The 27,485-nt window shown below is 41.5% G+C and overlaps 1 protein-coding gene across 1 annotated transcript; it reads right to left on the reverse strand.

Moving 5' to 3' along the window:
* Positions 1–2,407: 2,407 nt before the first annotated feature.
* On the reverse strand, positions 2,408–27,088 carry COMMD6 (COMM domain containing 6). Its single transcript, XM_047756104.1, has 4 exons — positions 26,978–27,088; positions 26,877–26,888; positions 11,120–11,272; positions 2,408–4,978 (listed from the first exon to the last, which is right to left on the reverse strand). The coding sequence occupies exons 1-4, from the start codon at positions 27,017–27,019 to the stop codon at positions 4,928–4,930; spliced, it is 258 nt and encodes an 85-aa protein (XP_047612060.1). The 5' UTR covers positions 27,020–27,088; the 3' UTR covers positions 2,408–4,927.
* Positions 27,089–27,485: the final 397 nt, after the last annotated feature.

The following is a 27,485-nucleotide window of genomic DNA, read 5'->3' on the forward strand; positions in this document are numbered from 1 at the left end:
CAGATCCCAACTGAGGCACCTCCTACAATACACCTGACCAGTTTGAGTACTTCTCAAAACTGCCAAGGCCAACAAAAACAAGGAAAGTCTGAGGAACTGTTACAGACAAGAGAAATTTAAGGAGCCATGATGACTAAATGTAATATCATGTCCTAGATGTGATCCTGGAACAGAAAGAGATATTAGGGATAAACCAAGGAAACCTAGTGTGTCAATATTGGTTCATCAGTTATAACAAAGGTAATGGAGTTCCCATCGTGGCTCAGTGGAAATGAATCTGACTAGTACCTATGAGGACACAGGTTCGATTCCTGGACTTGCTTAGTGGATTAAGGATCAGGTGCTGCCATGAGCTGTGGTATAGGTCCCAGACTCGGCTCGGATCCCGAGTTGCTGTGGCTGTGGTGTAGGCCAGTGGCTACAGCTCCAATTCCACCCCTAGCCTGGGAACCTCCACATGCCAAGGGTACAGCCCTAAAAAGACACACACACAAAAATAGTAATAATAACACAGGTACCATCTACCAAATGTAATATCTTATAGATGTTTGTTAATCAGGGAAATGGTGTGGGGTACATGAAAACTTTCTGTTATCTTTTCAATTTTTCTATACATCTGAAACTTAGTGTACTTTTAAAAATCTAAAGTACAGGGATTCCCATCATGGCTCAGCAGTAACAAACCTTACTAGCATCCATGAAGACACGGGTTCAATCCCTGGCCTCACTCAGTGGGTTAAGGATCCAGCTTTGCTGTGATCTGTGGTGTAAATCGCAGATGCAGCTCGGTTCCTGTGTTGCTGTGGCTGTGGTGTAGGCTGGCAGCTGTAGCTCTGATTCAACCCCTAGCCTGGGAATCTCCATATGCTGCGGGTACAACCCTAAAAAGCCCAAAAATTTAATTAATGAGACTATTTTGCCTTCTTTCCACATAAATCTGACATGTATGTTAACCTGTCTGAAGAGCAGAATGTATGAAAATATCTGGGTTTTGCTTGATGAGCTGGGGGCAAAGGATTTGTTTTTGGAAACTAAATGTTCATTAACATATTATCCAACTTGAGAATGATATTTTCCAAAAGTTTACATTTAGGTCAAGTGTTTGATACTTGAAACACATTTTCCCACAGAAATGCTATAAACAGTGGTTAATTCCCAGGTCAGCCCAGTGAAACTCATTAAATTCCTAAGAAGCAAAATAAATATTCTCAAAGAGAATAGTACAAAACTTAGGAAAACAGCTTGCCTTTTAAATTCAAAAGATAAACATGCAATTTAAATTTATTCTCATCAGGAGTTCTTGGCACAGCGGAAACGAATCCGACTAGGAACCATGAGGTTTGATCCCTGGTCTCGCCATGAGCTGTGATGTAGGTCGCAGACCTGGCTCGGATCTAGTGCTGCTGTGGCTGTGGTGTAGGCTGGTGGCTGCAGCTCCAATTGGACCCTTAGCCTGGGAACCTCCATATGCAATGGGTATGGCCCTAAAAAGACAAATAAATAAATAAATAAATTCATTCTCATCAAATCCACCACCCAGTGTTTGAGCCAGGGGCTTACTTTGGGCCTCTTTGCATATAACCTTACATACTACAAATGAGGGAGGGGGTAGGTGGGAGAAGCGGGGGGAGTAGTGGGTGTTACACTTGGGTGGGTGGGAGATGGAGAGATCCTGAGTGCAGTCTGGGAAGGCAAGTGTGTGGTTTGGACTCAGATTGGGCGGGCAGGTTCCGCCTCTAATATGGGGTGGGGAGGGGCAATGACGTCGGTACCCCACGGAATGGAGGGAGGGCTGGAAAGGGAACTTCATTTTCTCATAATCCCAGAAGGTTTAATGTGCTACTGGGCAGAGGGTGGGTAATGGATATGCCTGTGGGCAGTTGGGAAGCATGCAGGACCAGTGTGCTCACTCTTCATGGGATCTGAGTACCCGGGGCGGTGGGAGGGCGGGGGGCGGGAGCGGGGTGGTGGGTGGAGGGGACAGCAACCAGCAGTGGACCTGCGCTTCCCACAGCACTGTGTTGCCGAGCAGAGGACCCAGAGAGTGGATTCACACAGGAGACCTGCGGAAATGCTGACAGGATGTGAAGAGAACTCTCTTCCCAATACAGAGGGTCAGAAGAGGAAGTAGAAATAAAGTCTCTTGCAGTAATGCCAGGCAAAATGGTATACCCAGCTGGGGGTATGGGGGGGGGGGGTGTCACCATGTCTATAGCACAGCGACACCGACGTCTGATGCGTTTTCGGTGTGTCTATTCTCATTTGGGGGCAGGGTTCACAAAAAATCCTGCTTCTAAATACTACACATTTGAGAAAATAAGAAAACGTCACCCCATAAGAAGAACTATAAGAAATCTTCAAAACCATACTTAAAAACAAATATTTTAAGGAATTTTCAAAAGCATACTTAAAAGCAAATATTTTAATCAAGTATTTTTTAAAACCATGATACATATTTTTTATAATGCACAACGGACTTCATAAAATTTTAACTGATCCTCTTCACCAATGCTTATAACTTAGTGGACATTACTTCTTAATTTTCCACTATATATGGAATTCAAATATATACGAATGCATTTTTAGTCTTATAAAGCAATATGGATAATACCTGTTGTCAATACATATTGATAATGGCAGGTGTATGATATAACAGATATGGCATTATTCACCATTTCTTTATTGACTGCTATTCACTTTCCTTTATTTTGCTTTTTTGCCACTGGAAATGGTACAATAAAAATCTTCATATAAATATCTTGTGTGGCTCAAGTTTAAACACTCCAAAAATCTTACCAGCTTACCACAGTAAGTTTGTTTCTAGCTCACATCACTGCCTGGTGCAAAATCAGGCTGCTAGCACGAGGAGCTGGCCTCCAATCATAATTCAGGGATTCATCTTATGGTTTCACTACCTCAGATTCCTTCATTTCCAGCAGCCAACATGGGAGAGAGCTTGGAAGACAAGGAAAGATTTATGACAAAGACTGGATGTGGCTTGGGGCACTTCTGCACAGATTTCACTGGCTACAACCCAATCACAAGCTCCCAACCTAACTGCAAGGGAGGCTAGGAAATGCGGTCTTCCTGTGTGCCCCAACAGGAAGTGGATGAACGGTTAGCCAGTTTTGCAAATATTTTTACATATTGGTGGCTTTATTCCAAAGGATCTATTTCTAGACTGAAATTTCCGATTGTGAAATTTCTACATGGCATGTACATGTATCCTCCTGCAAAAAGAACAAAATAACCCTTATTTCTGTCAGCAGAACAGAAATACTCAGCGCTATTCTTTTTTTTTCTTTTTCAGCCACAGCCACAGCATATGGAAGTTCCCGGGCCAGGGATCAAATCCGAGCCACAGCTGCAACCTACACCACAGCTACGGCAACGTGGGATCCTTAACCCATTGTGTCACAGTGGGAACTCTGTCAACACCATTCTTGCTTTTCTAAATCTCTCCTCCATAGGTGCTAAAAGACTAGAAGCTCAATTGTCCAGATACCTGTATTAAAAGGGTCCTGGTTTAACTTTCACCAGTGAGAGGCAATCTCACCAAAATGAGGAAGGGTTTTTTATTTCATCATGACATGCTGACTGATGGCAGAAATGGCCTGTAGAGAGTGTGCGGAGATTAGTGGGAGCTTTCCCTGAAATTCCTGCTTTACTGGATTTTCAAGAGCCAGCAATGATTTCTCCTGACTTGTTCCCTCAGTCCCACAGTTGAGTAAGCATCTCATTTCTTGTATAAAAGCTCTTCCTATTTAAAACAGTTAAAGCAATTTGTTTTCCAAACCGAGAACTAACTTAAACATCAACCTAGCATTTGTCTTTTGTTTTTGTTCATGGTCTATTTTTCCCTACATATAACTTTTTAATTTTTTTATTTCCATTATATTTATATTTGCTATTATAGATGGGGAGTTGCTATCTTCCTAAGCCTGAGTTAACATAAATATCCTGTAAAACTTCTCATTTTTATCTTTTTTATTTAGGTCAGTAGTACATCTGGAACTTACTTTTGCATATGTTGTGAGTGTTAGTAGCACATATTAAATAAATCCTGTTTTCTCATCCAACTGAAATACCATCCTTGCCCTAAATGTCTTGATCTATTTCTAGGCCACCTAGTTGACTCCAGGGACCTGTTTATTCCTAAGCAATGATATACAGTGTTGACTGCTGTAGCTTTATAAAATATTTTAACAACAGATTTAAAAATATAAATCCAACAGAGATCATCTAACATAATAACCTGTGCTACCAGATTAATTTAGGTATATGTGAACTCAGAATAAAACCTATTTTTGTAAATCTGTGCACATATTTGAAATTTCTACAAATATTAATAACAGAAACATCTGAATGCTTGGCTAACGTAAGGAAAACAATGATCAATCCAAACCTGGCCCAAATGTTTGAGAAGAAGCAGCCTCACTCTTCTCACTGATTGCGTTTGTGACAAGTGAATGTTATAAAACTGAGTTTGTAAAGTAATGTTACCCTAATCAAACACTACTTTTGTCATTTATAGATACTTTATAAGACTATATATAAAGGACTCTATATAAGGTTTTATTTATAAAGGGTAACATTACCTGTAATTTTTAAAACTATTGGCCTAATACATAAATTTGTGTTGCTTTTAATATCATTCCACTGTTTGATTTAAAAATATAATTCACATACCACAAAGTTCACCCTTTAAAGTGTTCGGTTTCAGTGGCTCTTGGTACATTCACAAAGTTGGGCATCAATCACAACTTTGTAATTCCTGTTTGTCTGATTTTGATTATTTAAAAAAATGGAAAACCAAAAGTGCAACTTTCATTCAATAAATATCATTTGATCCTTAGGCAGTGTGGTTGCAGAAAGTGAAGTCCATGATTTTAGAATGGTAGCAATTCATCAACCAAGTAATTAGCTTTCACACAGTTTCCATAATTGCAGCAATTTCCTTGAACTGTCTGTAGAAATTCTGGAGAGAAAGGGGAAAAAATAACATTAATTTTGCCTTTTTAGAGGCTATTTATATCACTCTTTTAATTACAGCTGACCAACAGAGGCTCTATAACATATTAAGTTTGAATTTTTTTTTTTTTGTCTTTTTGCCATTTTCTTGGGCCGCTCTCACGGCATATGGAGGTTCCCAGGCTAGGGGTTGAATCAGAGCTGTAGCCACCAGCCTACGCCAGAGCCACAGCAACGCTGGATCTGAGCCGCGTCTGCAACCTACACCACAGCTCACGGCAACGCCGGATCCTTAACCCACTGAGCAAGGGCAGGGACCGAACCCACAACCTCATGGTTCCTAGTCGGGTTCGTTAACCACTGCGCCACGACGGGAACTCCAAGTTTGAATTTTAATGTTATACCCTCAGCTATCATTATTGGAAGGTTACATAAGAAAAAAACAGGTGCAATTTGGTGCAAGCAAAAATACTACTATAGAGTTGGATAACTGGCTCAGGACTAAATGTTTTAAAAGCACCCAACAAAGTTCTCTGAGATCACACCAGAAAGATTTATTAAATACCCAGCACAACGAAGATTTTTAAAAATGATAGAATGGTTCCTAGACTTTGAACCACTTTTAATTTAGTGAAAGATGGCATTTCAGGGTGATAGGGGCTGTCCTGTCAATTACAGTAAGAGAGACCCAACACCAACAATCACTTATATGATAGAAGCTTTATTTCTGTTTTATTTAAAAACTAAGCTACCATGGTGGTTCTCCTACAGAAGTCACGCTTTTTGAAACCTCAGATAAAAGAGGGATCAAGCAAATTCTGTTTTCCTTTCTTCTCCTCTATCTGCCAAGAAGTAGGAGGCGAATTTGATACCACCTCATGATTTATTTACATCCTTGTTTTTCCTTCTCATCTGGATTTAATTCTCTACATTGCTACTTAAAAGAGTATCTGTCTTTTGTTTTAATGTTTATGTAAATATGTTATGAGGTGAAAGAGAAAGTTATTATTTCCTTAAAAATAGATACTGATGATCATAACTTCAGGTACTAGAAAGATATAAATTAAAAGCTCAAAGAATGTTCCTTGGCTTTCAGTCCTGTAATGTGACTAACAGGCTCTGTTTGCCTGGTTAGCTTTAACCACATAAAAACTACCTTTAAAAAAGTAGCCTCATTTGTGATTTAGAAGTGGAATCGGGAAGCGCAAATGCTGCAAGAAAAATAAGAATTAGAGTGGGATTATGAATTACGAAAGGACTGAAACCGTATTCCTTTTTTTGTTTTTTGGGTTTATTTTTGCTTTTTTTTAGGACCACACCTGAGGCATATGAAGGTTCCCAAGCTAGGGGTCAAATCGGAACTGCAGCTGCCAGCCTACGCCACAGTCACTGCAACGCAGGATCCGAGCCACGCCTGCAACCTACACAGCTCACAGCCACGCCAGATCCTTAACCCACTGAGCAAGGCCAGGGACTGAACCCACATCCTCATGGATACTAGTTGGGTTCATTACTGCTGAGCCACAACGGAAACTCCCTATATTCCTTTTTGAAGTGGATTTTGTCCCTATATTCAGTTGAAAGCTACTCATACATCACCGTATGCTACCTTTATTTCCTTTCGACCAAGTCCTAATTCTTCCAAGATACCACTTAGCATTAAAATGTTGACTGCCTTTTTTGTTCTAAAGCAGATATATCTGTTCTAAAAGAAAGAAATGATAAACAACTTTTCCTGCATTTTTATGTCATCTATATATATTTTTTGGTGAAATATTTATTCATGCCTTTTGCCCATGTCCTAACTGAATTTCATTTTATTTGTTTGTTTGTTTTTGTCTTTTCTAGAGCCACTCCCCCGGCACATGGAGGTTCCCAGGCTAGGGGTCTGATCAGAGCTGTAGCCACTGGCCTACACCACAGCCACAGCAACTCGGGATCAGAGCCATGTCTGCGACCTACACCACAGTTCACGGCAACGCCAGATCCTTAACCCACTGTGCAAGGCCAGGGCTCGAACCTGCAACCTCATGGTTCCTAGCCGGATTCATTAACCACTGGGCCATGACGGGAACTCCCCTAACTGAATTTTAAATACATATATATATATATTTTTTTTTTTTTTAGGGCTGCACTTGTGGCATATGAAGGTCCCAGGCCAGGGGTCTTCTTTTGCTTTTGTTGTTGTTGTTTTCTTGGAACTATGTTTTTACTATAAGGTTTTGAGACATCTTTATACATTTTACCATTTTTTTTTTGTCTTTTTGGCATTTCTTGGGCCGCTCCCGTGGCATATGGAGGTTCCCAGGCTAGGGGTCGAATCGGAGCTGCAGCCACCAGCCTATGCCAGAGCCACAGCAACCTACACCACAGCTCACAGCAACACCACATCGTTAACCCACTGAGCAAGGGCAGGGATCGAACCAGCAACCTCATGGTTCCTAGTCGGATTCGTTAACCACTGCGCCACGACGGGAACTCCTCTTTATACATTTTAGATACTAGTCCTTTGTTAGAGATGTCATTGGCAAATATTTTCTCCTACTCTGTAGCTTATCTTTTCATCCTCTTACCAAGGTCTTCTACAGAGTAGAAGTTTTTAATTTTGATAAAATCCAATTTTCAATTTTTCCTTTTTTTTTTGTCTTTTGTTGTTGTTGTTATTGTTGTTGTTGTTGTTGTTGCTATTTCTTGGGCTGCTCCCTCGGCATATGGAGGTTCCCAGGCTAGGGGTCGAATCGGAGCTGTAGCCACCGGCCTACGCCAGAGCCACAGCAACACGGGATCCGAGCCGCGTCTGCAACCTACACCACAGCTCACGGCAACGCCGGATCGTTAACCCACTGAGCAAGGGCAGGGACCGAACCCGCAACCTCATGGTTCCTAGTCGGATTTGTTAACCACTGCGCCACGACGGGAACTCCAATTTTTCCTTTTATAGACTGAGCTTTTGGTGTCCAGTCAAAGAATTCTTTGCCTAGGCCTTGATCCTCATTTCTTTTGTTTCTTTTCCAAAATATCATTGTGCATTTTACATTTAGGTCCATGATCCATCTTGAGTCAGCTTTTTATATAAAATATATACAGAAGGCATATAAGCACAAGAAAAGTTGTTTAACATCATTAGCCATTAGGGAACTACAAATTCAAACCATGAGGTATCACTGCATACCTATCAGAATAGCTAGATTTATTTTAAAAGTGACAAGACCAAATGCTTCAAGAGTGTGGAAAAACGGGATTATTCTGACATTGCCAGTGGGAATGTGAAATAGCACAGCCACTCTGAAAAACTGCTTGGCAGTTTCTGGGGAAAAAAAAAAAAAAGCATTTTGCAACTACCATAGGACCTATCATTTACATTCTTGAGCATTTATCTCTAATGACATGAATTTATGTGTGCACAGAAAAAAATATATGTATATTTATAACAGCTTTATTCGTAATAGCCCCAAACTAGAAACAACCCAGATGTCCTTCGCTGAGTGAAGAGTTAGGCAGGCGATGTCTATCCACACTGTGGAATTACTATTAAGCAATAAAAGGAATGAACTATTGACACCTGCAACAACCTAAAGGAATCTCTAGAGAATGATGCTGAGTGAAAAAAAAAAAAAAAAAAAAAACAGTCCCCAGGGAGTTCCCATTGTGGCTCATTGGAAAGGAGTCTGACTAGTATCCATGAGGATGCAGGTTTGATCCCTGGCCTCGCTCAGTGGGTTAAGGATCTGATGTTGCCATAAGCTGGAGTGTAGGTCACAGACTCAGCTTGGATCCCACATTGCTGGGGATAGGCTGGTGTAGGCTGGCAGCTATAGCTCTGATTTGACCCCTAGCCTGGAGACTTCCACATGCTGCAGGTGCAGCCCTAAAAAGCAAAAAAAAAAAAAAAAAAAAACCAGTCCCCAGAGGTTACATCCTGATGATTACTTATATAACGTTCTTCTCGAAATGACAAAATTGCTGAAATAGAGAACAGGTTAGTTAGTGGCGGCCAGGGGCTAATGAGGAGGTGGTGGAGGGAGGGCGGTGGGTGCGGCTATCACAGAGCGGAATGCGGGAGCACGAGGGATCCGTGTGGTGGCAGAAATGTCTGTCTCCCAGTCATAGTTTCACAAGGTGTTACTATTCTGGGAAACCAAGGAAAAGAGTACTTGGGATCTCTCTATTATATCTTAGAACTGCCTGTGAATCTACTGTTACCTCAAAATACAAGTGTATAGTACCTCAGTATTGCCTATAGTCATAATGTACATGAGGTCTCCAGAACTATTTTTTTTTTTTTGGTCTTTTTTGTCTTTTAGGGCCTCACGCTCAGCACATGGAGGTTCCCAGGCTAGGAGTCCAATCGGAGCTGTAGCCTCTGGCCTTACACCATAGCCACAGCAACTCGGGATCCAAGCCTCGTCTGCAACCTACACCACAGCTCACGGCAACGATGGATCCTCAACCCAATGAGCGAGGCCAGGGATCAAACCCGCAACCTCATGGATGCTAGTCAGGTTCGCCAACCACTGAGCCAAGACAGGAACTCCAGGTCTCCAGAACTTTATCATCCTGTAACTGAAAGTGTGTACCTCTTGACCAGCATCTTCTCATTTTCCTTACCCTCCAGCCCTCATAAACACTATCTACGTTATGTTACCATGAATTCCACTTTTATAGATTCCACATATAAGTGAGATCAGGCTGTATTTGTCTTTCTGTGTCTGGCTTATTTTACTTCGCATCATGTCCTCCAAGTTCATCCATATTGTCAAAAAGAGGAAATAAAATTTCTGTCTCAAGACATCTGCACTCCCATGGTCAATGCAGCGTTACTCATAATCGCCAAGGTATGGAAACAACCCGAGTGTCTGCTGACGAAGGAAAGGATACAGAAAATGTGGTATGTATATATACATAGTAGAATACTATTCATCCTTTAAATAGAAGGAAATCCAGCTTTTTTTTTTTTTTTTTTTTGCTTTTTAGGGCCACACTCAAGGTATAGGGAGGTTCCCAGGCTAGGGGTCTAATCGGAGCTACAGCTGCTGGCCCACACCACAGCCACAGCAATGCCAGATCCGAGTCTTGTCTGCAACCCACACCACTGCTCATGGCAACGCCTGATCCTTAACCCACTGAGCGAGTCCAGGGATCGAACCTGCAACCTTATGGTTCCTAGTTGGATTTGTTTCCACTGCACCACGAAGGGACCTCCTGAACTGGCACCGCCACAGCAACCGGAGCTGCTGCAATCAGATTCTTAACTCACTGCGCCACAGTAGGAACTGCGAATACATACAACTTTTATTTGTCAGTTATACCTCAGTATAGCTGAGGGGGAAATGTAGTTTGTAAAAGAGATCAAAAGCATCCAGGAGTAGTATATGAGAGGCCAATATATTTTTTGTTAGCTTTATAAAGATTTCTCATTATATTTCCACTTCACTCACTATGATTGCTTTTCTTAGAGTAGCAGCTGCTTTAAGAAAGAATTTGTATCTCTTCTCTCACCAAAGGGATCAAAACAAATAAACAAAAACAATACTCTGAGGCCAATTAAATTAGCAATGACAAAGCATCCCCCTACATACTTTTAAAAGAATAGCTGATTTCAAATTTGCCATTTTTTAACTCTTTGCTTACAGAAAAGAGGTAAAATAATAACATACACAGCATGATTCTAAATATAAACTATTGAGTTATATAAATCTCTAGCAGATAAAATTAGCCATCAAGCACTGCAGTTCGATCTCCATTTTGTAAACACTATTAGTCAGAAAAGTTAGGGTCAATTCTGTCCAAAAGTAAGATCCATTTAGCTTAATCATTCTTGAATATTGAGCCTAAGAAGAATAAAACAGTTTAAATGCAAAGTAAATATTCCTGCTAGAAAAGATGCCAATTTCCTAAATATATTCATAGATGAGTATGGAGAAAGCGAGGAAATAACTCAGCATACAAATTCAGCATATTACATTGAGAGTAATTTATCAAATTCCCAAAGGAAACAAATCTAGATCTTTTGCACATATTAATGAAAGTAAAGCACATCAAAACAATTGCAAATGACCGTTAAAATTTTCTCTTAAAGATTGTGTTATCTTTTCTAAGCAGCAACTATAGAATAATGAACTAAAACTGAATGAGTGAAATCACAAACCTGAAACTGCGGAATGGTCATTTCAAAGGACTTGTTCTTCACTTGGCCCGAATGATCCGCCACTTTGAGCATCACAGCAACGTAAGGATACTTAAGTGATCTGCAGCTGTCCGAGCTCACGGCCATGCCCAGCTTCCACTGAAAATCTATCAGCTGTAATGAAAACAGTACAAAACAGCAGTTCTAATGTTGCCCCGAACGAAGATATTCAATGCTTCTGCTCTCACATCAACTTTTAATGTCATTGCCAGTCGTAAAAGAAAATCTTTCGTTTTAATATTGCTGGGGGATGATAATCAAATGAACATGGAGAGAGGCCATAGGGGATACTGACAGAGTTGGAAAACAACACTCTCATAATTACGAATGGGAAGAAACAGAGACAAAAATCTCCGGTGGCTATGCAATGGAGGTTAAGACGGCAAGACTGGCTTTCCTTGTATTTTGCTCCTGTACTTAAGGGGACTCCAAACATTTCAGACCATCTCTTAACCCATATTCCTGTTCCATATATGACTTCCCCCAGGACACAGCCTGGAAGTCCTAAAATGGAAGAGGAGTTACATAATATCTTCATGTTTGATTGAGGCACACATGGGAACCCTCCCAGTTTCTTGCCTCACCGCAGTCCCAGACCTGAAACCTCAGGCAAGCATAAATACTGGGGATAGGTGGTTTTAGATTTCATCACTGCTGATGATGGATACCTGCCAGGGGATGTGCTATGCAGTTTACATGTATTAAATGCCACACTGACTCATCATAACGTTACAGGCTATTATTTCCATTTTGTAGATGACAAAACTGAATTTCAGAGTGCTTAGATAACATGTACCAGGTCACACATTTCTGAACTCATAAATGAAAGCAAAGTCTGTCTGACGCTAAAGATTACATGCTTATTGGACAAAACCTTCCTTGAAAAAAGAAACACGCACCCCTATGTTCACTGCAGCTAAATTCACAAGAGCCAAGACTTGGAAACAACCTAAATATCCAGGGACAGATGAATGGATTAAGAAGATGTGGAACATATATACAATGAACTATTATTCAGCCATAAAAAAGACAAAGTAATGCCATTAGCAGCAACATGGATGGAACTAGAGATTCTCATACTAAGTGAAGTAAGCCAGGAAAAAAAGACAAATACCATATGATATCACTTTTGTGTGGAACCTAAAATATGAAACAGATGATGCTATCTAAAAAAAGAGAAACAGATCATGGCCCAGGAACGCAGACTTGGGGCTCCCAGGGGGGAATGGGGAGGGAGCAGGATGGATGGGCATTTTGGGGTTTTTTGGATGCAAACTATTAAATCTGGAATAGATGGGCAATGGGATCCTCTGTACAGCACAGGGAACTCTGTGTGATTGGGTCACTTTGCTGTACAACAGAACTTGAAGAAACACTACAAATCAACTATACTTTAATAATAAAAAATAAAAAAAGATTACTGGCTGCCTCAATACTTTCTAGCTAATTCTTTTCAATGACTGTTCAGTGTTGCAAGGCATTAAGACAGGATTAGATAAATGCAGCTCTGAATACTGACTTTAAAGCATAAGACAATTAATGGAGGAATTTTGTGTCTTCTCCACAAAGCTTAGGCAAATATGTAGCACAAGGAGGCACTCATCAAAAATACCTGTATACTGACTGATATCTTCTGCTACTAAATTAATGCTTATTGGGCAAACAGCTTTACTGATTAATAAAAAATATTTTTATAAAAGGTGGGATCAATGAAAAGACTAAAACTTCCTCCTGTCTTCAGACTAGCTTTGGATCAATCAGCTACAGCATGAAGGCCAGGTTGGTGCTACTAAAAAGTTAACATCTTTAGCATGTCACAGGCATAGCCAAAAAAAAAAAAAGTTAGCATCTTTAATAATTAATAAAAAGATTGTATAGACATATTTGAAATCAAAGTTTCCTATACAAACATAGAGAAAGGATAGGGAAACAGCAAAAGAACTACAAACAGCTAATAACCGAAAGAAAAAAGGGAAATGCAAATTTAAACCACAGTGAGATACCAGGATACACCTACCAAAATGGCAAAATTTTAAGTCTGACAGTTCCAAAATAGGCAAGCAAGGATGCGTCACAGGGCTGTTGATGGAAGTCTAAATTGGGACAGCTTTTCGGGAAAATTAGCTTTCCTTAGTAAAACTGAAGTTATGCATATCCTGTGATTCAGTGATTCAATTACTAGGGATAATAACCTAGAAAAACATGTGCATATACACAGGATACACATGAGAATGTTCCTAGTAGCTATATTCATAGCAGCATATTCAGATGTCCATTAGGAATAAAATAGATAAATGAAATGCTGCACAGAAATGAAAACGAACTTCAGCTACACTTAACACACACACCAAAAACTCTTGAAAGAAACAAGTCCACACAACTGAAACTATTTACAGAAAAGAAACAAATTCATGGACATGGAGTACAGACTTGTGGTTGCCAAGGGGGAGGGGAAGGGGAGGGAGTGGGATGGACTGGGAATCTGGGGTTAATAGATGCAAACTATTGCCTTTGGAATGGATAAGCAATGAGATCCTGCTGCAGAGCCCAGGGAACCATATCTAGTTACTTGAGATGGAACATGATGGAGGATAATGTGAGAAAAAGAATGTATAGATATGTGTGACTGGGTCACTTTGCTGTACAGTAGAAACTGACGAAACACCGTAAATCAACCATAAGGAAAAAAAAGAAACGAGTCAAAAAGTTACGTGATTCCATTCACTTAAACCTAAGAAACAGGAAATGTAATATTATTTAGGGATGCATACACAGATAGCAAAACTATAAAAAAGAAGCAAAAATAGGATTATCACAAAAGGATAATCATTATCTCTAAGGAGGAGGAAATGGAGAGGTTTCATTGGGGAGGGGCACGTGGTGGGCTTGTAGGGTACTAACAATGTTCCATTTCTTGAGTTTCCGTCGTGGCTACACAGATGTTAACTTCTTTTTTTGTCTTATTTGGGGCCACACCGCGGCATGTTTAAGTTCCCAGGCTAGGTGTTGAATGGGAGCTGCAGTTGCGGGGCCTACACCACAGCCACAACCTATACCAAAGTTCATGGCAACTCGGGATCCTTGGTCCACTAAGTGTAGCCAGGGATCACACCCCACGTCCTCATGGGTCCTCGTCGGATTCGTTTCTGCTGAGCCATGATGGAAACTCCTGATGATCACTTTCAAATTACTCATTTTTAAAAAACAACCATTTGAGGAGATGGAAGTTAACAAAATGTATCGCGGTAATCATTTTGCAGTATGTGTATGTGAAGTCGTTATGCAGAGATCTATTTCAGTTATATTTCAATAAAACTAGAAAAGTAAAGTTGTCCCGTAAACAGTCCATATGTTATGTGTGTTTGGATATGTATGTTATTTTGCACATGGGGGGGGAGGGGAGGATATGTCAGTGAGCACATTTCTAGTTGAAAGGAAAAGTTTATTGCAGGCTATGTGACCAAGGGAAAAGCTTTAGAAAGGATAGAACTCAATTTTGAAGAATAAAAGAAGTGAAATTGAGAGAAAAAAAATGTGTTTTATTTACATATTCCATAAATACACACCTAGCAAAGAAAAAATGTGTAATATTAAGCTAAACCAACTGGAGATGAAAATATCTAGCTAAGGCATGGAGCATCTCTCTTTCTTAAAGTGAAAGGTATAAGGAAGCATGGAAAGTAAAGCTGACAAGACAGCAAGAGGCCAATACCTTTTGCAAACTGTACAAGTGTTCAGAGGTTTTCAAAATACTCTTATTCACAGGTGACCCTTGAACATGAAGTTCCTGTCGTGGCTCAGCAGGTTAAGGACCCGATGTCTCTGTGAGGATGTGAGTTCAATCCCTGGCCTCGCTCAGAGGGTTAAGGATCCAGTGTTGCCACAAGCTGCAAAGCAGGTCACAAATGGAGCTCTGATCTGGTGTTGCTGCAGCTGTGGTGTAAGCTTGCAGCTAGAGCTCTGATTCAACCCCTATCCTGGGACTTCCCTATGCTTCAGTCATAAAAAGGAAAAAAAGGAGTTCCCGTCGTGGCGCAGTGGTTAACGAATCCGACTGGGAACCATGAGGTTGCGGGTTCGATCCCTGCCCTTGCTCAGTGGGTTAAGGATCCGGCGTTGCCGTGAGCTGTGGTGTAGGTTGCAGACGCGGCTCGGATCCAACGTTGCTGTGGCTCTGGCGTAGGCCGGTGGCTACAGCTCCGATTCGACCCCTAGCCTGGGAACCTCCATATGCCGCAGGAGCGGCCCAAGAAATAGCAAAAATAAATAAATAAATAAAAATAAATAAATAAATAAAAAGGAAAAAAAAGTGATAAGGAATATCTAAAGAGGAATGCTCAATAAGTTAAAAATCCAAGAAAAGAATTTAAAGGAGTTCAGGATTAGACTAGTTTTATATCAGCTCAACAGTGATATTCAGAAACCTTTTAAGTGTATCCAGCCTGTACAACTCTTGATGCAGCAAGTTCCATTTTTACTGGGTACAGTAAAACGGTAGAGTAAAATATTGCTTATTTGACTCTAAAAGTCTGAAATAAAGCTCTGAGTTATTTAGAACATTTCAAGCAGAAAAGTAATTAAGGAACACAATGTTGGAATTCATTGACCATTAAGATGGTGAAACTGACAGGTGGAGAAATAGGAGACCTGCCATTTACTGTGCAAAGTTAGTATTCACGGGTAAAGAGAACTGGAATTAGGTTTATGAGATAAGAATCTCCCAAATTCTAAACTGAACATTTAAATGCAAATTAAAAGCAAATCTTCTAATAAAGGTTGCTGAGCCTTAAATAGGAATGAACTGCATAGGACATTTTAAATTTAAAAAGAAAAAAAATTAGAATATGGCACACATCACTATGGAGAATATTAAGGATAAAGTAATGTGGCCTCAAAATTCTTGGAGAATAAAGAAAATGATTTTAAAAGGAAAATGTACAGAAAAAAAAAGCTAGTAGTTAAAAAAAAAAAAGGAAAGAGAAAACATCCTGAAGTAAAAGGAACATAAGAAAAATACTCAGAAGGCAAATATAGATTAAAAAGGTAAACAAAGAAATTAGCTGAGCAGTTCCAGTTGTGGCACAGTGTAAATGAATCCAACTAGTATCCATAAGGATGTGGTTACAATCCCTGGCCTTGCTCAGTGGGCTGGGGAGCTCAGATTCCAACCCCTAGCCTGGGATCTTCCATATGCCATGTGTGAGGCCCTAAAAAGCAAAAATAAATAAACAAATAAAAATAAAAGCTATTCAACAAAAAATTAGCTCAGTCTACCACACTAAAAATTAGTTGATATGATAGCTGAAGTGAGTAGTAACATAAAAAAAAAAATCACTATAAAAACTGTCTGTAAAGGGATTTTCTGTTGTGGCTCAGCAGAAATGAATCTGACTAGGATCCATAAGGATGCCATTCAATCCCCGGCCTCGCTCAGTGGGTTAAGGCCCTGAGCTGTGGTGTAGGTCGCAGATGTGACTCGGATCCTGCATTGCTGTGGCTGTAGTGTAGGCCAGCAGCTGTGGCTCTGATTTGACCCCTAGCCTGGGAATCTCCATATGCCATAGGTGTGGCCCTTAAAAGACCAAAATTAAAAAAAAAAAAAAAAAAAAAAGGAGTTCCCGTCGTGGCGCAGTGGTTAACGAATCCGACTAGGAACCATGAGGTTGCGGGTTCGGTCCCTGCCCTTGCTCAGTGGGTTAACGATCCGGCGTTGCCGTGAGCTGTGGGGTAGGTTGCAGACATGGCTCGGATCTGGTGTTGCTGTGGCTCTGGCATAGGCTGGCAGCTATGGCTCCGATTAGACCCCTAGCCTGGGAACCTCCATATGCCAAGGGAGCGGCCCAAGAAATAGCAACAACAACAACAACAAAAAAGACAAAAGACAAAAAAAATGTCTATAAAGAAATAAATTCTGGAGTTCCTGCTGCGTTGCAACGGGACTGACGGCGTCTTGGGAGCCCTGGGACAGATTCTACCCCTGGCCAGCACAGTGGATTAAAGATTCAGCATTGTTGGAGTTCCTGTCATGGCACAGTGTTTAACTAGGAACCATAAGGTTGCAGGTTCGATCCCTGGCCTTGCTCAGTGGGTTAAGGATCCGGCGTTGCCGTGAGCTGTGGTGTAGGTCACAGACGTGGCTTGGATCCTGTGTTGCTGTGGCGTAGGCCGGCGGCTACAGCTCCAATTAGATGCCTAGCCTGGGAACCTCCATGTACCGAGGGAGTGGCCCTAGAAAAAGCAAAAAGAAAAAAAAAAAAAGATTCAGCATTGCTGCCGCTGTGGCTTAGGTCAAGACTATGGCTCAGATTTGATCCCTGGCCCAGGAGCTCTATACACCGCAGGGTAGCTGGAAAAGGAAAAAAAAAAAAAGAAAGAAAAAAATTTTAAAGACCATTTCAGTTTAAATTTAACTTTTATTTTTCAAAACATAAGAGAAAATTTTAAAAATAACCATGCGCAACACCACTAACCTAAAACCTTTGTTCACATTCCTGTGTTCCCATTTCTAGCCTTTGTATGTAAATTTTATAGTGAGTCACAAAATATCCATTTTTAAGTTCTCTCCTTTTTTAAAGTTTTCAAATGGAAAGAATGTCAAGTGATCTGTATACATCAACCTCTCTCAAAAGCATTACAAGGAAAAGACTGATTAAACAATTCATCCCAGGATACAAAACTAATAGAGCTGGTCTTCAAACCCAAATTTGTCTGATTCTATATTCCTTGACTTTTTCATTACACCTAGCTTGCAACACAATTACCATTTAGAATTAAACTGAGTTCTACTAGGTGAAGAAAAGTAGACAGGTCTAAGAAGGGGCAAGGTTTAGCATCTTCTACATGCAAGAGCTGAACTGTCCAATACAGTAGCCACTAGCCAGTTGTGACTATTTAAATCAATTTAAAATTCAGAGTTCCCTGGTGGCTTAGCAGGTTAAGGACCTGGCATTGACACTGCTGTGGCTCTGATTACTGCTGTGGCGTGGGTTTGGTCCCTGGCCGAGGAACTTCCATATGCCATGGGCATGGCCAAAAAGTAAATGATTTAATTTAATAAATAAAAGATTCAGTTCCTCAATTGCACTGGCCACATATAAAGAACCCCACATGTGGCTGGGGCTACCATACTGGGTAGTGCCAACCCAGAACGTTCCAACATTGTATAAAGTTCTATTGGACAGTGCTGTGCTATACTCTATGCTAAGTACTTTATATATGCAGAAACTTATCATGGCATGAGTTATTAGCAAATTTTTACTTGAGAATTCATATTAGCTCTAGCATACGTGGACAAAGTTTGCTAAGTCATTAGCCTTCATCTTGTTTAACGGCAACTTCATTCATGCCTTGATTTTCTTTACTGCATTTATCAGGTTTTTTGTTTGTTTTTGCTTTTTAGAGCCACACCTGTGGCATATGGAAGTTCCCAGGCTACGGGTAGAAAGAGAACTACATCTGCTGGCCTACAACACAGCCACAGCAGCACCAGATCCGAGCTGTGTCTGCAACCTACACCACAGCTCACAGCAACCCACTGATCGAGGCCAGGGATCCTTAACCCACTGATCGAGGCCAGGGATCAAACCCGTGTCCTCATGGATCCTAGTCGGGTTCGTTTCCACTGAACCACAAGGAGAACTTTACTTATCAGTTTCTAAAATTATCAGATTTACTTATTCATTACCTGTGTCGCCAAGGAAATGCAAATTCTAAGACAGCAGAGGATTTTAGTTACTCCTAAATCTATTAGAACATTATCTGATGTTCTAGTAAGTCAATGTTCAAATAAGTATTTGTTGAGCTAATACGTTCTGGAGTATGTGGTAACCTGTCTCCAAAGATAGCCTCCAACAAGTACTTCCACCTCTTTCTGTATGGACGCCTCCCTTCTCACATCAAGAAGTAGGTCATGAGAGTTCCTGTTGTGGCTCAGCAGGTTAAGAATCCAGTGTTGCCATGAGCTGTGGTGTAGGTTACAGATGAGGCCCAGATCCCGCTTTGCTGTGGCTGTGGTGTGGGCTGGTAGCTGCAGCTTTGATTCGACCCCTAGCCTGGGAACTTCCATATGCCTGCGTCCCTTAAAAAAGAAAAAAAAAAAAAAGCAGTAGAGCAAGAATCTGAACTGTCCCTGTTATTTGACCAGTAGACTATGGCAGAAGAGGTATTCTAGAATCTTTGATTCCAGGCCTTCCTTAAGAGAAGTGGAAGCATGTGCTTCCTTCTTCATGAGATGCTGGCTCTTGGACACTCCCTCTTGGAACCCAGACACCATCATGGGAGCGGCTGTGTCAAGGAGAACCAAGGTGCTCCAATCACCAGCTCACGTGGCCCAGGGCATCACTAGCATGTGAGTGAGCCCTCTTCACTTCCAGCCCAACAAGGCTCCTCAATGTCTCAAGCCCCCAGCTGACGTGACAAGGAGCAGAAACCATCACCCAGCTAAGCCCAGTTAACCCAGAGACTCATAAGAGATAATTAAACAATTGCTTTAAATCACTAAGTTTGGGGTACGTTGTTACAAGGCAACAGATAACTAAAGCAGAGCAAACACAACGAGCCGAAAACAGCTTTGTTAATAAACTTACTATGGCATATGATTTATCAAAAATGAATTCTCAAAACTGTATAAGCTGAACCATATTAGATCACTGAAATTTTAGCAAATACAAATAATAAAAATTTTTCAGGGAGTTCCAGCTGTGTGGCAGAAACAAATCCGACTCATATCCATGAGGATGTGTGCTCGATCCCTGGCCTCAGTCAGTGGGTGAAAGATCTAGCATTGCCGTAAACTGTGTGTAGGTTGCAGACACGGCTCGGATCTGGTGTTGCTGTGACTGTGGCTGTGGCCAAGGCCGGCAGCTACAGCTCCGATATGACCCCTAGCCTGGGAACTTCCATATGCCGCAAGTGTGGCCCTAAAAACCGATTTAAAAATTCTTATTTGGTTAGTGTTAAGGTCTCCAGTAAAAATAATACAGAAAAGAAAGCCTTTCCCACTAAACACATTCATTACTAGAAAGTACACAGGACAACTGCCCTGCAGCATGAAACAAGTATCAATTTTCCCCCAAAACGTTTTTTATCCAAAGTTCAGGTCTACTAATGACCCCCATGTTCCAAGTGACTCGGGTCTGAAAATTCTGTCAGCTTGGATTTCTTTCTCCCTTACTCAAAACATACATGAACTGCTAGGTGCTCAAGATTTTATTTCAGCCAATGCCACTGACACTTACTCATTTCTTCTCAATCTCCCTGTCACTAACCTACTCAAAACCTTAAAAAACCTTGCCTTCAATTTTACAGCAGCCTCCTAATCAGTTTCTTGCCTATGGCCTTTTTCAGCTCCAATCCAGAGGCTAGACTCTAAACACTACATATAAATTGACCAAATCTAATATCACAGGTCAAAAACCGGTCATGTCTACTGCCTGAGGAACTAGTTACCAACCCTTCCCTTAGCACTGAAGGCATCGCACAACAGAGTCCCAAAGAGCTTTCCCACTTGTGCTCAGGCTGGACCCATCCCTTTAAACTGTCTTTTAGTTTTTACACCTTTGCTCGTGCTGCTCATTCCTCTTGGAATATTGCTCTCCAACATCGATGTAACATTCAAACCTCCTCTCAAATTCTACCTGCCCTGTTCCTGGTTTACTCTACTTTTCTATGAACGTTCACATCACTTCTGATGCCTCAGGAGTTAGAACATTCTGCCTTGAATAAGCAGCCCTCTGCATTTGCCTCCCTCCCCCACATCCTCTAGACTGCAAACTCCCTGAGGGAAGGTCATACCTCCTTAGGTGACTGAAGCACCCAACACACAGAAGAACAAAAGCAGTCCTATATCTATGAACTATTACATAAATGGTACTTAGTCACTATGTCTCACGTACAGAAGAGGAAAAATGGCACTAAACAGTGCCTGTCAATAAAGCATCTTTCTTTTGATCTATACCATAAAATTGGCAAGAAGGAAAGCCATAAAATGTGGCAACAATAGGAACAATCATTCCTCTGTGATAAGCAGTTATAATCAAAGAGGACTGTGAATTACTACAAAACAATGTTTACAAGTATCACAATGTGAAGTAATGAATAACCTTTGACATTCTGGGGCTAGACAAGGCAGCACAATGGTTTGTTAAATTTAACAAGCTCATCCTCTGAAGACAGACAGGCATGAGTTTGAATCTCAGCTCTGCTACCTTCTATCCACGTGACTAGACTAGTTACTCTGTCTCTATGTTCTAAGCACTTTATTTAATTTTTTTATAATGATTTATTTTCCATTATAGCTAGTTGACAGTGTTCTGTCAATTTTCTACTGTACAGCAAAGTGACTCAGTCGCACATACATATATACATTCTTTTTTCTCACATTATCATGCTCCATCATAAGTGACTAGACATAGTTCACAGTGCTATATAGCAAGCTCTCATTGCTTAAGAACTAGTCTTAGACTGCAAAAGTCTTCTCCAGATGGTTAAATAGGCAATAGTCTGCATGTATTAACTCCAGATTCCCAGTCCATCCCGCTCCCTCTCCCTCCCCGTTGGCAACCACAAGTCTGTTCTCCAAGTTCATGATTTTTTCTGTGGAGAGGTTCATTTGTGCCGTATATTAGATTCTAGATGTAAGTAATATCATATGGTATTTGTCTTTCTACTTCACCTACTCAAAAAAAAAAAAGACAAATTGTCAAAACATCATAAATCAACTATACTTTAATAGAAAAACTTTAAAAAAGAAAACAAATTTCCTGCTTCAGGAACTTACACTCTAGCAAGACAGATAGTAAGCAAATACATATATAATGTGGTTTTAAGTGTTATAAAAAATACTTCTACTTCCTTTTCTTTTTTTTTTTTTTTTAAGTATTTTTAAAATGCAGGTAAAGGGGATAGAGTAACCAGGAAGGCTATTTAGAGCCCGGAAAGACCTCTTTGAGGAGGTAGTTTTTTCGTTTTTTGTTTTCTTTTTTATGGCCACATCTGCATATGGAAGTTCCTGGGCCAGGAGTAGAACTGGAGCTGCAGCTTGACTTACGCCACAGCCATAGCAACACCAGATCCGAGCCACAACTGCAACCTACACCACAGCTAACAGCAGTGGATCCTTAACCCACTGAGTGAGGCCAGGGATCGAACCCAAATCCCCATAGAGACAACACTGGGTCCATAACCCACTGAGCCACAAGGGGAACTCTTGAGATGGTTTTGAGTAGAAAGACGCCAAGTAAAGTGAAGGAAAAAGCCACATGGATAACTGGAGAAGAGTATCCTGGACAGAGGGAGAAGCTTGCTCAGCGTGTGCAGAGAATGAGGCCCACAGCCCTCGTGGCTGAAGTGGCATGAACTAGGAAGAGTGGTAAGACGTGACCAGTTTTGAAGGCCTTTTAAGCCAAGGAAAATAGTTAAGACTTTTTTCCTAGCATGATAGGGCTCTTTAAAAGGCTTCCAGCAGGGAAAAGACCTAGTCTAACTTAGCCATCCTTCAGATGGCTAAATAGGGAATTAAGAAGGAAAACAAAAAGGCAAGGAGAGGTAAATTTTGAGAATATTTTTATTTTTATTTTTTTATTTTATTTTATTTTTTGTCTTTTTGCCATTTCTTGGGCCGCTCCAACGGCATATGGAGGTTCCCAGGCTAGGGGTCGAATCGGAGCTGTAGCTGCCAGCCTACGCCAGAGCCACAGCAACGCAGGATCCGAGCCACGTCTGTGACCTACACCACAGCTCACGGCAACGCCGGAACCTTGACCCACTGAGCAAGGGCAGGGACCGAACCCACAACCTCATGGTTCCTAGTCGGATTCGTTAACCACTGCGCCACGACGGGAACTCCGAGAATATTTTTAAAGACAGAGAAAACAGTTACGCTGGTCGATTGTAAGAGGGGTGTGAACTCTTGCTGGAGGACTAGTCCCAATTAACCTTGCTGGTTCTCCTACTGGTGAGAAATATTTCAAGAAAGAGAATGTATTATACCTCAAGAAATGCAAACTAGTATCAGCCCTAAAAATTAGCTATACCTGGTATATTTAAAATGCACATACTACAGGAGTTCCTGCTGTGGCTCAGTGGTTAATGAACCCAACTAGCATTCATGAGGACTCAGGTTTGACCCCTGGCCTTGCTCAGTGGGTTAGGGATCCGGCGTTGCCGTGAGCTATGGTGTAGGTCGCAGACTCGGCTCAGATTTGGCATTGCTGTGGCTGTAGCGTAGGCCAGCAGCTACAGTTCTGATTCGACCTCTGTCCTGGAAACCTCCATATGCCAAGGGTGTGGCCCTAAAAAAGACAAAAAAAAAAGGCACATATTAAAACACAAAAGACTTAACAGCTAGGTCAAGACTCCCTCCCCCATAACACCACTGAATACATACAATCATTTTGTCTAGCAGTATAATATTTAAAAAAAACATCAGAAATTAAGAATAAAAATGTTCAATTTAGGAGCTCCTAGATATAAAACTACTAAGAGTATGAGATTCCCCCTAATGACTTGGGGGGGGGGGTCCCCTGACATTTTAACTCAGATTTGTTCACGCTGAGCTTGCAGTAATTCATCAATCACAGTTAGCTTTTCCTACCCCAGAACTGGTTTTCATAATGGGTTTCTGTTCTGGAGAAGTTGTGTTTCTCTGTATTCACCTGTCTCTCCAGTTGGGGGATAGCAGTTGGCCCAATGACCTCACTTCCCTGAAAGATCCAAGAAAGAGTTGCTGGTTTTTCAGTTTGTTCAGCTTTTTGCTCACTTTAAGGCAGAGTGATGACCTCCAAACTCCTTACACACTGGACCAGAAACCAGAAGTCTCTCACTTTTTGATAATTTTCTTCATAAAAGTTTGAACATCTTTTGTTAGTCCTATTGTAAGGTACTTTACAACTCACTAACATTGTAAATGACATCTTTTTAAAAAACATTTTTCAGGAGTTCCCGTTGTGGTGCAGCGGTTAACGAATCCAACTAGGAACCATAAGGTTGCGGGTTCGATCCCTGGCCTTGCTCAGTGGGTTAACGATCCGGCGTTGCCGTGAGCTGTGGTGTAGGTTGCAGACGCGGCTCGGATCCCGTGTTGCTGTGGCTCTGGCGTAGGCCGGTGGCTATAACTCCAATTGGACCCCCAGCCTGGGAATCTCCATATGCTGTGGGAGCGGCCCTATAAATGGCAAAAAGACAACAACAACAAAAAAAAACAAACCATTTTTCAACTTCCTGTGTTTGAATTATAAAAAAACATGGAATCACCTTGCTAAACTCATAATTAATTCTACTAATGTAAATGTAAGTTATCTTGGTTTTTTTTTTTTTCAAATTTTATTTTTTTATTTTGTTTATTTTTTGCCTTTTTGTCTTTTTAGGGCTGCACTTGCGGCATATGGAGTTTCCCAGGCTAGGGGTCAAATCAGAGCTGTAGCAACGTGGGATCTGAGTTGTGTCTGTGACCTACACCACATTTCCCGGCAATGCTGAATCTTTAACCCACTAAGCGAGGTCAGGGATCGAACCCACATCCTCATGGATGTTAGTCGGGTTCGTTAACCGCTGAGCCACGATGGGAACTCCCATCTTGGCTTTTTCTATATAAACAATCATAGTACAGGTGAATGACTCCATAGAAAGGATATGTACTGGCCAAATAACAGTCCTCAAAGAGGTCCTCATCCCAATTCCCAGAAGTCTGTGTATACGTTATCTGACATGACAAAATATTTTGTAGATTTGACTGCATTAAGGACTTTGATGTGGGGAGGTTTTTCTGGATTATCTACTTGGGCCAGCAGGAGGGTCAGAATCAGCGAAGACTGTATGATGATAGGTAGCAGAAGGAAAGGTGATGACAGAAGTAGAGGCTGGAATGATGTACTTTGAAGATGAAAGTACAGGAATGCAGGCAACCTCCAGAAGCCAAAAGAGACAAGGAAGCAGACTCTCCTCTAACACCTTCAAAAGAAACACAGCTCTTCCAATACCCTGATATTAGTCCCACAAGACTAATTCTGAACTCCTAACCTCCATCACTATACAAATAAATTGCGTTATTTTTTGTATTTTTTATATATTTTTTGTTTTTTAGGGCCGCACCCACGGCATATGGAGGTTCCCAGGCTAGGGGTCGAATCGGAGCTACAGCTGCCAGCCTACACCACAGCCACAGCAATTCAGGATCCGAGCCGCATCTGTGACCTACACCACAGCTCACGGCAACACCAGATCCTTAACCCACTGAGCGAGGCCAGGGATTGAACCCACAACCTCATGGTTCCTAGTCAGATTCGTTTCTGCTGTGCCACGACAGGAACTCCTAAATTGGACCCCCAGGCTGTGGCGCACCTGAGGCATGCAGAATTTCCCGGCAGGAATCAAATCAAGACACAGCAGTGATGACATCAGATCCTTAACCTGCTAAGCCACCAGGGAACTCCCAAGATTCATTTTTTTAAAACCCTACAATCAGATCCTTAACCTGCTCCCAAGGGAGCACCTGCAGCCACCAGGAAACTCCCAAGATTCATCTTTTAAAACCCTACATCAGATCCTTAACCTGCTGAGCCATAAGGGAACTCCCAAGATTTCATTTTTTAAAACCCTATAATCTAGTATAATGCAGTTCCAGGATATCTTATTCAAATAAACATATGACTTAATGCAAGTAAACAGATGACTTGAGAGATTGAATCAGAGCTATTGAGCAATAACTCTGAGCAAAGCCAGACAGAGGGTTGATTACTATCTTGAGTTCCTCCTATCTCCCAGAAATCCTCAAAAACAATATCAAGATCAACTAAAGACAGATGTCAAACTGACAGATGTCAGTTAATGAACATCTCTCAGCCCCTGTGTTCTCATTATTTATCTCAGCCCTTTCTTATATTGTTGTGTCCTGGGTAACTCCTGTCTTTAAAATACTGTTTTAGTACTCTTCTTCTGGGAAGTGTTACAAGTTACTTGGCTAAAAGGAATTTATTAGCTGAAAAAGGACAAGAACACTTGGAACAAAGAAATAGTCCGAAGATATACTTAAAAATTCAAATTCTTATTCCAAGCATAAAAAATACAGACACTGAAAAGTAAAAGAGATAAACTCTCCACCTTCAACAAACTCCTTTTTAAAAACTAAAAAAGGAGTTCCCATTGCGGCTCAGCGGTAAAGAATGTGACTAGTATCCATGAGGATTGGGGTTTGATCCCTGGTCTCGCTCAGTGGGTTAAGTATTGCGCTCGGCCCCAAGCTGTGGTGTGGGTCACAGCTGCTGCTGGGATTGGACCCCATATGTCGCACGTGGGGCCCTAAAAGGTAATAAAGTAAAATAAAAAACTAAAAAAAAAAATAGAACTAAGCAAAGGTTTGCAGTGCTATCTTCGTACATTTTACTAACTTCTCTCTATATATTACGTTCTAAAATACTCTAAATCTAGTGTTGAATCAACGGTGCTTAAACAAGGAAGAACAATATTTGGTCTGTACTCTTCAGGCTGGAGTGAGAGAAGGAGATCATTTACAATGGCAGTGGCTATTTACAAGAGCAAGGCTGGATGGCAGGATGAAAGTCACGCGCTCGCAGACACAGGCCTTGGACAGGGGGAGAACTACGATGGCTCACGGTGGCATCGTCCCGCACCTGCCAGATGCGGCCGGAGAGCCAGGCGCAGCCGCCCTCCGCTTGCCCAGCCCAGGCCGACTAAGGACTGGTCGGGGTGGCCACTCACTCACCTGGTTGGTGACCTGAAATGGAAGCAGAAAACACAATTTATAGAACTACTTTTCTTGCTCCGGAGCCCCGCTGCCCTGGCTCCTTCGAGGCCAGGTCTTACCTTGGCCTTAGCGTCCAGCTGCGGCTCACTAGACCCCTCCATGACTGGGTTGAGGGCTTCTTCCACCCTCCGGTGGGCACTCCGGGTTCACCGACACTTCCGCTTCCTCTTCCCGCCCCTTGAGGGCCGGCGCACACAGCAGACGTAGGGGAAGAGAAAAAAAAGATCCGTGTGTAATTCATCCTTAGTCTCAATTAGACATCGATATTCTGGATCTTGTCAGTAAAAAAGAAAACTCTGTAAGGAGAAAAGGTCCAAAATTTGGCGGATGCCTTTCAAAGAGAAGGACTGATTATCTTTAGGATTCCGCCACCCCCACTAATCTCATCAATTTGGACTCTTCCTGACCCCCTCCCACAGCGCCCTTTGCGCAAGCGCCAATTTCTGGCTGCGCAGACTCGTGCTTAGTAGGTACTGCTCGCCAAATTTGAAAGCTGCGGGACCACCACTTCGTCTTCCCTTTGGAAGTTTGTCCTGCAGGGGAGATTCCTGTGGACCTATAGTTTCA

Source organism: Phacochoerus africanus, chromosome 13 (genome assembly GCF_016906955.1).
Source record: "Phacochoerus africanus isolate WHEZ1 chromosome 13, ROS_Pafr_v1, whole genome shotgun sequence".
In the NCBI taxonomy this organism is placed as follows: Eukaryota; Metazoa; Chordata; class Mammalia; order Artiodactyla; family Suidae; genus Phacochoerus; species Phacochoerus africanus.